The sequence below is a fragment of the Carassius auratus genome, chromosome 6 (assembly GCF_003368295.1).
Source record: "Carassius auratus strain Wakin chromosome 6, ASM336829v1, whole genome shotgun sequence".
In the NCBI taxonomy this organism is placed as follows: domain Eukaryota; kingdom Metazoa; phylum Chordata; class Actinopteri; order Cypriniformes; family Cyprinidae; genus Carassius; species Carassius auratus.
This window is the reverse complement of record NC_039248.1, coordinates 7,736,786-7,750,965: the sequence shown is the minus strand read 5'-3', so window position 1 is coordinate 7,750,965 and position 14,180 is coordinate 7,736,786. Positions and strand designations below refer to the sequence as shown.

Here is a 14,180-nt window from a genome sequence, read left to right as displayed (position 1 = left end):
AAAAATGAAGGTCAGAGCGGATTGTTAGTTTAGAGACCCAGTTGCCAATTCACTCTCGTCTCTCCTCGCTTCTGGCCCTTTAAAAGCCTCTTTGCGGTGGAGAAACATCTGGTTGTTGAATGAAACCCAGCCATTCATAAAAACACGACAGAGAACTCCTCTGATTGGCTGACTGCAGCTTCATGATGGCGTATGTCATGCAGAGACAGTCACTGGTCAATCCCTTGCCTGACGTAAAGAACTAACCAATGAGCGTGAGCTGCAATGTTAAGCGGATGCTCTCCGAAAAGCAAGCGATCCCATTGAGAAAATTTCAGTCGCGTCAAGCTGAGGGAGAGCGCATACCCATTACAGATCGCAAACGCAGACTGTTTCTCGCTGGGATTTACCAAATCACGCTTTTCATAAAAGCAGAGGATTTAATCACCACTAGGTGAGTATTTTCTGCACGCTGCACTAGTTTTGTATTGTTTAACTAAACCCCGATGCAAGTTTCATATTTTGCTTTAATTTTTATAAAGTTGAATTTACTCCAAACGACGCGTTTAGTTTTGCTGTCTCGCACGCCATTTTCTTTGTGCTCATATTTGGCAACCATTTCCCTGCTGTTTGTTTTCTCGGTACTTTTTAAACTCGGCCATAATGGCAGTTTGAGTTCTGCAAAATTCATATGCGGTTTGATGAAGTGCTTCTCGCGCGTTTGCTATTTTTATGAATGGAACGACATTGGTTTTTTTCGGGGTCGCGCGCACGGAGGATCAAATTTCACTTCATTGAGAAAAACAAGCGTCCGCGGGAACAGAGGGAGGGGGAGCGCGCGGCGATAATGGGCGCTGGGGGGGAAGGGACTGAACTTCTTGAACTCGTTTCTATACCTGTTAACTCGCTGTTGTAATGCAATAATGTCGATTTACTTATTTAACCACTATAGTTTCCGCTGGCAGTCTTTATTATAGCCAATAAAATCTTTAAAAGCACAAACTCTTCATTTTCGGTATGAAATGTGCAGACGCACGTTCCTCTTGTTTTATACGGGTCTGATAAGCTTCAGGAAGCAATAATGTTAAGCGATGGATGTTTAATTAGTTCTTAGTCCGGAGAGGTTAGGCGGTGTTGGATGTGAGGTGTTTTCTTGGCCTCGCGGCTGTAATACGATTTTATAGCCTGAACACTTGCGTCAGGGAAAATAAACACACGTGTGTGATAAAGCGTGACGAATAGCTTAGGCTTCGTTGTTTTATTCCTGCCTTTCCACTGTTTAAATCTGAATCTTATTTGTTTTAAGACGTGAAGCTGGTTATTTTTTATTAATTTTTTTCTCTAAATTATTAATTTAATTTAGACTCTTAAGTATGGAGTCTTGGGTAGTCTCACGGGCAACAGATGGCACTGTATGGTTATGTAAGGACCCCCATCTGTACCGTGAGTCTTAAATGGTTTGTGTGAGAGAGAGAGGAGAGGATGAGCGAGTGTAAGTGTCCTTCACTAATGCAACACACTTCATCTGAGATGAGAGTGAGTGTTACACAAACAAACAGGCTAGCTGAAGTTTTCACAGATCAAAGGGACAGTTGGTTCTGGACTGTCAGGACATGGGACGTTCACTGACAGCTGCATCAGATCCTGACAGAGTGCGTTGTGTGTCTTTCTCTAAGTGCCACTTTTCTCGGCTCTTCTTCCGACAGGTGACGATAACACCCCCCTTTCTCCCAGTTTACTCCCGCTTTCCCTCCTGCTGCAGCCCCTTAGGCCGCAGTGAGAAGCAAGCAACATGGACGGGTTTTACGACCAGCAGGTCCCTTTCGTAGTGCCCCCAAATGTAAGTCTCTGCTTCAACTCGTCATACCTCATTTTCTGGTATGAGGTCCAAACTGGATGGCTGTGAACAATGATCACTTGTTCAAACTTTCATTATTTGATTATTATTTGATCATTATTTTTTTTTTATACACAGAAGTCTCGCATGCAGGAACCATTTTGCAGGCTATTCAATGACCGAAAAAGGAAGTTTGTTGACACTGAGTTGGCACAGGATACAGAGGGTAAACAAATTAACATGCAATCAATCCATCCAGATCCCTCTAAAGCACACCATTTAACCCAGGCCCAAACAAATCAGTCTGTTTATTCACAAATCAATCTTTGTGTCCCACAGAGCTCTTTCAAGATCTGAGCCAGCTTCAAGAGATTTGGATAGCGGAAGGTATGGCAACAGGCCTAAGCTCTAGAATAGTCATGGTTATGGAATATGTTTCATAACTACTGTTAAAACGCAACTTGGTTGTTAATGCATCATCCAGTGGTTGATCTCTGGGGCCCCATTCAAACTGGATGAGACATTACGGCATATATAAATATACAAAACATTTATATTCACTTTAAATGTATCATTTATTTTTCTAAATAATTCAATTTTGTTTTCCCTCTCTATGTGCAGCCCAGGTACCTGATGACGAACAGTTTGTTCCAGATTTCCAGTCGGATAACTGTGAGTGCTCTTTGAACATTCATGCAGAATTACCTATAGAACTTGCCTTTATGAATTCTAGAAACTGCATTTGAATTAGAGAACCAATCCTGACACCTTCCTCCTTGAAACCAAGAAAACCAATTGAATGAATCTCAAAACACTGCATTCCAGACGTTTCTGTGCCAAACCCGATTCCTAAGCATGAGTTTAAGATGTTTCTATGGAGTGTGCGCACATGTGAGGCCCAGGCTGCCGCTGCGGTGCTGTAACTCATGGCAGCCTCCAGCTTGGTGACATTTTAATGGGGCTGTATCGTAGGCGCGCACACACTCTGGTTATTATATGCTGGTAAACAGTGCTCTTGCTGTTTCCCTTGTTAGTTTTTCTTCCCATTTGGCTCTGAATAAGTCTGATTGTGTGCATTTTCTATGGTGTCAATGGTGTTTATTGTAGAAGGTGAATGCACATGGATGTGTTTGCATAGAAATTGTGTGTGAAGGGTATGTGTGTGTTTGTCTGGCACAATTCCCCTTATCTGGAATCGTGCCTGTAGCTCTCACAGGCCCCTCTTTCACCACAGCTGGGCAGTGGGGCCCTTTTTCCATAGGAATCATGTGATAGTCTGCAAGTTCTAACTTGCAGCCTCCTTTTCTAGAGGGAAAGTTCTTTTTTTTTTTTTTTTCTTTTTTTTTTACAGAGTACTTCTAGAAGTCCAGTATTTGCATATCCATCAAAAATCTGACACCAGATGATGCTAGGTTTTGATACCGGTCAAAAGTTTGAAGTAATTAGGAGCCAAGCACTGAAGGTGCAATAGCACCTAATATATTTGCTAGAATTCTTTTTCTTCTTCCTCCTTGAGTCTATGGCAACCCATATAACCACTTGTGGGAAAGTTCTGAAACTGTTGTCTAATGTTGAGAACAAATTTTACTACAAAAGTGCATAAAAATGGATCTGAGGCTATTGAAACTGAACCTGGTGTGTGTTGACCATAGCAAATTTGGAGTCTCTAACCTGAACTCTCTAGCGCCACCACTTGTCCAAATTTTCACTCATGTTTATGCTAATAACTTTAACACCATAAGTCACAGAAGGAAAATTATGTAAAAATTTTCCTCTGAAACCTTGGCAAAAAAAAAGTTTTTCCGCTATTCTTAATAGTTCGTAAAACACACTTTTTTTGAACTATTCCTAGACAGTTTGTCCGATTTTTCACCAAAAAAAGACAATGCTGGCAAAAAGTTATGAAATTCAAGTTGATTTATCAAACCAATCTTGAATAACACGTGAACGAATTCTACTACGAAAAGTGCACAAAAATAGATCTAAGGCTATTGAGACTAAACTTGGTGTGTGTTATAACAAGCATGCCCTGAGGCTACCTGCAGTGTTTCGGCACTGTGCCACCTAGTGGTCAGGATTTAGGGAAAATGGCTATATTTTGATTATTTCTGAATGGTTTAGCCAAAAATCACAAAACTGGTCTCTTTAGATTCCATGGAGCAATTTTCCCATGTTAGCCATTTAGATTTTTTCATAAAATGCCATATTTCTTTTTTGAACGCATTGACATCATTACAAAACTCTATGTATATTCTTCACCATGCCCTGATGATACTCAAAACGTTTGAGGGAAACGCCACCATGACATTGTGGTCAAAAGTTATAATGAAATTTTGAATAATGCTAATAACTTTTGTTTATATCAGACTATTGTAATGAAACGGATCTGGATATATTCCTTGGGTCATGCAGAGAAAATCGAATCCAATTCATAATTGGATGAATTTCTTGTCCTCCATTTTGATTTTATGTTAAAAACCTATGTTTCAAACTTCTCCTAGCCCATTCAGATCATTTTCAGACCATACTGGAAAAAAGTTATCTAGTGAAATGCTGGATTTTGTGTCGATATACGAAACTGTTCTCATTTAGCGCATAAATGAATTTGCTGGAAAGATGCCAAACTGCATCCGAGGCTTTATCTTTGAAAAGCTTTGACATATTAACACCAAACTTTGTATGTACCTTTGTCACCTCACACTGACCATGCTACATCAATTTGGTAACAGCGCCACATATTTGTCAAGTGATTCAAGCCATTCATTAACCATTATGAAATTTCCAAGACTGCTAATGAAATTTTTATAGCATAAGCCTATTGTAATTAAACTGGTCTGATAATACTTTTTTGGTCATGCCGACAACATGGATGCCAATGATTCCATAGTCTGCCGTACTTCCTTTCTGTCATTTTGATTTATGTTGACAGCATACTTTTTCTAACTCTTCCTCGATTGTTGGTCCGATTTTCACCAAAATCGAATAAGATCATCTTCAGACGATGCTAGCAAAATATTATGGATTTTGTGTTGGTAGACAAAACTGTTTTTGTATAGTGCTACTACAAATTTGAGGCATGAGGCCAAAATGATTCTGAGGCCGTATCTCTGCAAAGCTTTAAAATATTGACACCAAACGTTGTGTGTGCCATTGTCACCTCACACAGAACAAACCACATGCCATCTATTGGTCAAAAGTGATAAGCCAATAAATCATATTACATATTAAAATGGTTTTAATTACTCATTATTAGAGCTGGTTTGATACTCCATGCCATGTTTAGCTCCTCATTTTGCCTCGGTTGTGCTTTCCCTTAATTGCCTATATTACATTTTTTTTTTTTTTTTTTTTATAAAAATAAAAACCGTAATATAAAATATTACAAATGACGGTTTCTATTGAATATATTTTAAAATGTAATTTATAAAAATTTTATTGACACATTTTTGTAATTTATAATGTGATGAGAAAGCAAAATTTTTTTGCAGCTATTACTGCAGTGTGTCACATGATTCTTTCGAAATTATTCTAATATGCTGATTTGGTGCTCAAGAAACATTTAACAATGTTAAAAATGGTTTCCTCAAAAATATTAAGCATTGAAAACTGTGCTACACTGCCATTCAAAAGGGGTAAGAAAAAATAAATAAATATATTATACACATTAGTGCTCATTAGACTTATCAATACAAAAAAAAATTCTAATTATTTAATAATTATTTGACCAGTAGTCTAGGTTCCAAGTTAAAGAACTGTGTTTTTGTCAGTATTTGTGAGACTTAGAATTGTTTTCCCTCTCTCTAGTGATGTTCCATGGACCCCCTCAAACAAAAGTAAAGCGGGAACTGAGCCCAAGCAGAGAGTATTCCCCGTGTGGACAAGAGCAGAGACTGTCTCCATATGGAGAAAAGTGCCTTTATAACTACAGGTATACATTTCTTTATCCTTACCTTTTCCATTTTTCTCTCTCTCACTCCTTCTCACTGACTCATATTCAATTTTGTCATTCAATTTTAGTGCCTTCGATGGGAAGCCATTTACTTTTAACAAGCCACTCACTCCTCCTTCTACACCGGCATCACCCTTTGGCTCCTCCACCAGCGCAGCCACAAACCCTTTGCAGAAAAGAGTGATGCCACCAGCCCAGACTCAGACACAAGGCCCGCCACTATTACCTGGTCCCAACCACAGCTCCACACCTCCACATCAGAGAGCACAGACTCCACTTCACAGTCAGAGCCCACCTTTTGCTGTGCCCTGCCCACCTGTCAATCACCCAGATGCCTCCTACAGCACAGAGCACAGGTATGGATATATGATCCGGTACTTTGTAGTCACTTTTTGGGACACAGTGATCATTTTCTAACCTAAATTCTATCTTTACCTCCTACTTGAGCTGCTCGTGCCTATTGAAAGTGCTGTAATCAGCTCAGGTTGAGCCTTTCATTGGTTTTATCTTGTTAAAGATGCCACACTGACCTGGAAAGTAGTTCTATATTTATCCTATTCAAGTCTCCAGGTTTAACTAATGGAAAAAAGAGCTTTAACACCAGACTTATCCCTTTGACGTTACACTAATGATCTCATTTCCCCTTGGTGTTGTGAATAATGCCATCTCACATAATTTCTCATGTTTTGCCTTTCTCTTTCGTTAGATTCCATCGGCAGCTTTCCGAGCCCTGTCTGCCATTCCCGCAGTCCGATGGCCGCTGTCAGACACCTTACCCCCCGCAGGCCCGTGGCCAATTTCCCCGACATGGCCGGCCCCATTATCAGCGCCAGATGTCAGAGCCATTAGTGCCAATGCCTCCCCAGCGATTCAAAAAGGAAATGGTGGATCCCTGTTACAATGAGCAGGGTTTGCAAAACATGGGACCTCCTCGTGCACCATTGTTCCACCAAATGTCAATCAAGCAGGAGCCCAGAGACTTCGGCTATGACTCAGGTAGGTGTAAATCCCTTACGGTTCATTCACACGTGGTGTCGATGCTTGATGAGGGCATTTCTAAAGCTTGGTGCTGATGCGATGGTCATAGTGTTAACAGCCACTCACATTAGTTTCGGTGTTGCATGAACGCGATTGTCTGCACCAGGGTATTTGCATAAGGCTGTTTGATTGGCTGACGGCTGCATTGGCACTTGAAAAGTTGAAAAGTTTTCAATTTCTGCCACGAGCAACGGATCCACATTTCATTTCGGCAAAGCTTGACGCCATTTCATTTTAAAGTTAACGAGAGATGTTGAAGCTGAGTCCCTGTGTGAATGTACCATTAGCGAGTTGCTGTAAAATAAGTCACACTGGCTGTAAAATTGTCATAATGGTGAAATTTCAACAGCAAAGGTCAATTTTAAACACTTAAGCCATGAATAAAGCACAGTGTACACTGTCACTTTCTGTTGGTCAACATGGATAACTTATGAAAGTAAATCAAAATGAAATTCCAGCACATTCCTTTTGCAATGAAAAATCACCTGACAATAGTAAATGTGAATATACCATTAGTGTGAAACAATTAATGGTACAGATCTGATAAACCATACAACGTGTTTTTTTTTTTTATACTTTCAAATGTTATTATATCATATTGTTTTTATTACTTTTAATTTTATTTAAATGTTATTTGAAATTTAACTTGACTTTACATTTTTATTGTATTTAATATATTATTTTAATCTGACTATCATTTTTCTCAATTGTCTTGCAGAAGTGCTGAACTGCCAGTCATCTTTTGGCAAATCTGCAAACTTCTATGGCACCAACAGCGAGGGTAAGACTTTTGTCAGTTTAGTTTCATCTACTTCTGCTTCCTTCAGGAGCAGATAATTTATCAATAAATGGCTTGCATCCCATATTAAACTACATTTTTCCTTGGCTGCCAATTTCAGGTTTTGGGTATGATGGAGAATCCCACCTGTATTATGATGATGCATGTTTAGTGCCAGACCGCCTGGAGGGAAAACTGAAGCAGGAGGGTGGAGTTTTCCGGGAGGGTCCTCCGTATCAACGAAGGGGGTCTCTGCAACTCTGGCAGTTCCTGGTCACTCTGCTGGACGACCCATCCAACAGCCACTTCATCGCTTGGACTGGCCGTGGGCTGGAGTTTAAACTCATTGAACCAGAGGAGGTCAGTGTGTTATGAAAGAAAATGGCTTTATAACCAATTTATTTAGCCAACAAGCAGAATTAACACACCTGTTTTCAAAAGGTTGCTCGCCGTTGGGGCATCCAGAAGAACAGGCCTGCGATGAATTATGACAAACTGAGCCGCTCCCTGCGCTACTACTATGAGAAGGGCATCATGCAGAAGGTAAAGGCACGTTCCCGTTCCAATGTCATTTTTCTTCTTTCAATCCCTTTATCACAGTTCCCTCATTATCTATAGTTAGTCAGAGCTACCCCATCAAAACATATCAGCCGTTCTCAAATAAGTTTTTCTAAGTCATATCTCTTTATCTTGTTCATATGCAGGTTGCTGGAGAGCGGTATGTGTATAAGTTTGTGTGTGATCCTGATGCGCTCTTCTCCATGGCATTCCCTGATAACCAGAGGCCCAGTCTGAAAGCAGACCCCGATGGGCTGCAGGTTCCAGAGGACGACACTGTTCCACTTTCACATTTTGATGAGAATAACAGTGTCCCGTATACAGGCGATTCCAGGGACCAGTGCTTAGTGGGGCTGTCCTTTCCTGAAAATTACGCTTTCTGATCTGTTTCGCCACTGATGAGCCGACCAGAAGAACTCTAAAATGCTTCTTCACACTCCAAATGCAGCTCATGTCAAATTGTAATTGCTCCAATGAGGAATCTGTAGCGCCTGCTGACAAGTCTCTAGACTTTCTTGCCACACTTTTATTTTTTGTTTGTTTGTTACTACACAGGTTCCATGATGGAATTTTTTTTTAAATTACAAACAAAAAAAGCTTAAAGAGACACAACAGTATTTTCCAGTGTAACCTATGATTTTATATATATATATATATATATATATATATATATATATATATATATATATATATATATATATATATATATATATATATATATATAAATAAATAAATAAGTGTATATTTTAAAATATGGCTTTTGTGCACTGCTTTGTGTATCGGGGCTGGTGTCTTTTTCAATGCTCTGCTTTAGTGAGATTTGTAACAACTTCTGACAATGCATTATGATGCGCCTCAGGCTGTTGTCGACATTATCAAAGTGTATATAGCTTTGATTATATTCTGGAAAAAGGCACAATTTTTCTCCAGCTGGCCAAGTAAAATGCTTTATAACTGTTCAGAAATAGTTATTTCAATTGCTTTTGTAATGTGATTTTTATGGATATGGAGTTGGGTAGAATGGACAAAAAGTAGATAAGGGAACTGAAAAGTGAAATCTATGTATATTATGAATATATTTTTGCAAAAGCTGAATTGAATTGCATTGTATAAGCTGTACAACAGACTTTTATCACTTTTAATCGGTTCTTTTTGTATAGTGGTGTGTGTGAAACTGCAAACCAGCTCTTGATATCGGGGAAAATCAAGGCTGAAATGCCTGATCCAAGATCAGCCATGCTTGTGCGACCTTTAACTGTTTACCAAAGGATTATAGCGAGGCTGTCTGATCTCTGCTTAGTAGTAAACAAGCATGGCAAGAAGCTCTTTTCTCCTTCACTGTCAACCTTATTTGTCCGTACTGGGTACAACATACCCCTAGTTTTGTTTCACTGTGGATAAAACTCATTGTCTTTTGAAGACAATTGTCTTTCAAATCTCTTTCATTAAGAATTTTCAAGTACAGTTTTGGTGTACAATTACAGGTCTGTATTTTCTAAGCTATAAGATACAGGATAAATAAACGTCCATAAACAGATATGGTGGTTCTTGGATTTTTTTCCCCTCCTATGTGTTTCATTTAATAACTTAACTTGGACAAGGTAAAATTTCTCCAAATCTATTCTGATGTAGAAACTCATCTTGGATGGCCTGAGGATTAGAACGTTTTCAGCAAATCTAGTTTTGGGTTAATTTGTTGTTCAGAACAGTGTTGCCAAGTCCGCAGGTTTCCTGTAATCGGGCTACTTTAACACTGTTGCTGCTGGTTGTTTTTGGAAGTTACCATAGTAATGCAATATTTAGTCCCTGAAATGTGTATTTTACTGAGGGAATCCAAGAAAAAAAAAAAAAATTATTTTATTCCCCAATTGGGCGTGTTTTATGATAACCTGGCAACCTGGTTCTGAACAACTCAGGTAGTGTGTGACATTTAGTTCAATGCACATTTTTCTGTAACCATTACAATGTTGACCAATGTATAAGTGGTGGACAGTAACGGAGTAGCTTTACTTCGTTACTGTACTTTAGTACATTTTTCAAGTATCTGTACTTTACTTGAGTAATTTTATTTTGAGTAACTTTTACTTTTACTTCACTACATTCCAAAGCATAAAATCGTACTTTTTACTTCACTACATTTCATAAATCATATCGTTACTCCCTGTAATATATCACGTGCTCCTACACGCAGAAGCGGTGTCTGATTCATCATGAACGAACTGTCTTTTCAAAATAAACTTTTAAATCGGATCGCGAATCGCACCAAACGATTCGTTTACGAATTAGAATTATCCAAATGCAGCTGTTCTGGAGTCGACCACTCACTGATTCAAATGAACCGTTTAGTGCGAGTCTACAGAAGTAAGAACCGGGAGATCTTGTGAGCGCGCGTGCGTCTGATGTTGCTAAAAGTAAGTTATTAATGTCGAAATATTGGATTAATTATTGTAACTTAAAAAATCAATAGGTCAAAATTCTCAGTTGTTTGGGAACTAAATCCGTTGTAAAGAGTGATATATTTAAGCCCATTGAAATGCTCGAGTGCAGACGCATCAATTTTAGGTAAAAAAAAAAAAAAAACTTTAAATAACACAGATTAAATACAATAACTCATGCACGTTCAAATTCCCCGCTGCCATAATGTTAACAGTTTTATTAAAATGTCCTATTTGACGTCTGTTTTTATATCGTTTATCAACAGTAACGTTATGCATATGTATATTGTTTGGATTAACTAGACGAGTAACGTTAGACAGACATGAATGTTTATTCATAACCGTACTGAAAATAAGTAAATATTGTTAGCTGATGCTAACTGTCTAGCTAACAAGCTTGTTGTTGCTAAGTTGAGGTAATTTTTATAAATAATGTCCAAATATTTTTATTCAACCACCTATAGATAGATAGATAGATAAATAGATGTATATATTCCTTAATGTTCTTCCTAACTTCAGGCCTTATTATCATGTCATATATAAAGTTACAGTACAGACCAAAAGTTTGGACACACCTTCTCATTCAAAGAGTTTTGTTTATTTTTATGACTAAGAAAATTGTAGATTCACACTGAAGGCATCAAAACTATGAATTAACACATGTGGAATTATATATGGAATTACATAACAAAAAAGTGTGAAACAACTGAAAATATGTCATATTGTAGGTTCTTCAAAGTAGCCAACTTTTGCTTTGATTACTGCTTTGCACACTCTTGGCCTTCTCTTGATGAGCTTCAAGAGGTAGTCACCTGAAATGGTCTTCCAACAGTCTTGAAGGAGTTCCCCGAGAGATGCTTAGCACTTGTTGGCCCTTTTGCCTTCTGTCTGCGGTCCAGCTCACCCCTAAACCATCTCGATTGGGTTCAGGTCCGGTGACTGTGGATGCCAGGTCATCTGGCTCTGCACCCCATCACTCTCCTTCTTGGTCAAATAGCCTTTGATGCCTTCAGTGTGACTCTACAATTTTCATAGTCATGAAAATAAAGAAAACTCTTTGAATGAGAAGGAGTGTCCAAACTTTTGGTCTGTACTGTAACTTTGATGCTCTGTAAAACAAACTTTAAAATACTTTGTTCTTACTGGTGAAAATCAGGTGGTCAACTCTGTTTTCTCTCAGGTACATCACAGTGTAAGCTTCACAGTGAACATTACTCTAATCAACGTAGTCCATATCAACAACAAAAATATATCTTGACTCCATATAGTGGTTATTTTGGAAAAAAATTCCAGGTATTTTGAGCAGTAGGATTATAAAAAAATACGTGCTAATATAAAATTAAATTAAGTAGCCTATATAAAATTGCAAACATCTATCTTTCAGTACTTTTTTACTTAAGTACATAAAAAATTGAGTACTTTTGTACTTTCACTTGAGTAAGATTGAAAAAGGAGTACTTTTACTTTTACTGGAGTAATATTTTACTATACGTATCTGTACTTTTACTCAAGTACTTGATTTGTGTACTTCGTCCACCACTATGAAAATCTGTACAAATTTAAAAAAATTGTGCATTCCGTTTCAGCCTTTACAATCTGACTATTCAGTCCATTGGCACATTAAAGTGATACTCCGCCCTAAGATAAAAATTTTGACATTAATCACTATCACTATTTTGGACAAAAACCAGGAGGCTTGTGACTGACTCCTTCCACATCACCGTAGTTTGCTTTTCTGTGTCAGCCATGCCGCAATGATGCGCTGTTTTTCATTGAAATAAATGTATAAATACACATAGAAAACGTATTCTTGTGGCACAGCTGACACAAAAGAGCATAAGCCGCCTGCATCAGCTCATATTCTCCAAAATTGGGCTACGGTAATGTGGGGGGAGACAGAGAAGACAAATTGTTGAATCAAGTCATTATTTTTGTTTTCTTCTCATACAAAAAGTATTATTGTCGCTTCACAACATACAGTTGTCAATAGGACAGTCATCCAAAATATCTTAAATTGTGTTCCAAAAACAAACAAAGCTTGTATGTGTTTGGAACATCATTGGGGTAAGTGATTAATGACAAAATTTTAATTTTGGGGTGGAGTATCCCTTTAAGGAATCTCATGTACATGGGACTGTAATCTGTCCTGGAGCCTGTAACCCAGCAAAGCCTGTTTAAAGAGGCGATGCAAAGTAACGTTATTGCATAACGAAGTGACGCTCATTCTTTCTTCTCTGCTCTCTTCTTTAGCAGGGTAAGTCTTAATTCTACTGGTGACCTTGTTTCATGGAGCCAAAGAGTGAAGAGCTAAAGAGTTATTAAGATGTCATATAGTCTGATCATCATAAAAGAACATAAAGGAAGCTGATTCAAGAAATAAAGGTTACATTTTTTAGTGCAAGACTACAGCAATATTACATATACCTAAAAGGTATTATTCTGCTTTAGGGACTGAGTATCAAATATACTGTTATACAACAGTTCCACTTCTCAAATTTGATTGGCCAAGTGGCAGTTTAAGAATAGTTATATGTAGTATAACAGCAAAAGATTGTTTCAGTATTTGTATCACTCAGTTCATTTGTGTTCATGCCATTCCAAAAGGATTAAAACAGTTCTGATTACTTTTTGTCAATTACTGTGGTATAACAGCAATATCACACTCACTGTTGTGTTTAATATCAGATGTGATTTTCTGTAGCACAGGCTGCAGCCATGCAGATATTCAGTACCCTCACACTCCTGCTCATGTGATATTGCTTACATAAATTAACAGCTGTTGGTGTGAACCGAACATAAGACTTCTAAAAAGAATAAAAAAATGATGTAATTTTTCATTATGTCATTTTAATGTAATTCCTAAATAATAAGTGCAACAGTAGATCTATAAAACAGCCCATTGGGCTCCCCAAAGAACATTTTCGGTTTACAGTTATTAAAAAACATTGTTTTCCGACTATGAAGAACATTTGAATAATCTAAAGAATGTTTTTTTTTTTTTCTTTAATATAAAGAACCTTTTGTGCACTGTAAAGTTTCCATGTATGTCAAACGTTCTTCATGGAACCGCAGCTGACAATAAACATCCTTTATTTTTTTAAGAGTTGAGTAATGGCGTCAAAAATTTACGCCCCAAAAACATCCTGAATGGAAGGAAGCGACCCTGCCCAAAACTTACCTCCAAAAAGTCTGGTGGTTGGGTTGAGTAAAATGAGCTCCTGGTTACATTTTAGTGTAATAGCGCCGTCTGGTGGTCTTCAACATAAATGACAGGTTGAAGTTATATAAGCACGCACGTCACCGAACACATAATTTTACGTCAACGAGAGGAGTAACTCTAACTACATCTATGTTAGTATATCTTGTTTAATAAGTAAAAATGCAAGCACAATATCATTGGCCACATAGGTTATCAGTCAAATAGCCAGAAGACTTCCGTGTACGCTTTGTTTTGTTTTAGAGCTAGCTGATCCAAGACACGCTCTCCATAGTAAATGTATATATATATATATATATATATATATATATATATATATATATATATATATATATATAACATTTCGTCAGATTAAACTTGAATTGAGCGATCAAAGCCTGCCTGGCTGG

At 37.9% G+C, this 14,180-nt stretch overlaps 1 protein-coding gene across 4 annotated transcripts; it reads left to right on the top strand.

Moving 5' to 3' along the window:
- The first annotated feature begins 272 nt into the window (after positions 1–272).
- etv5b (ETS variant transcription factor 5b) lies at positions 273–8,792 on the top strand. 4 transcript variants are annotated; one of them, XM_026259437.1, is made up of 12 exons: positions 273–433; positions 1,686–1,819; positions 1,958–2,042; positions 2,156–2,203; positions 2,438–2,488; positions 5,621–5,744; positions 5,834–6,121; positions 6,472–6,761; positions 7,522–7,584; positions 7,703–7,941; positions 8,023–8,130; positions 8,286–8,792. In XM_026259437.1, the coding sequence occupies exons 2-12, from the start codon at positions 1,772–1,774 to the stop codon at positions 8,520–8,522; spliced, it is 1,581 nt and encodes a 526-aa protein (XP_026115222.1). In that variant the 5' UTR covers positions 273–433; positions 1,686–1,771; the 3' UTR covers positions 8,523–8,792. The 4 variants fall into 4 exon arrangements, with proteins under 4 accessions (XP_026115222.1, XP_026115227.1, XP_026115220.1 ...); XM_026259442.1 differs by having other exon boundaries at positions 274–433; positions 8,023–8,124; XM_026259435.1 differs by having other exon boundaries at positions 274–433; positions 1,955–2,042.
- Positions 8,793–14,180: the final 5,388 nt, after the last annotated feature.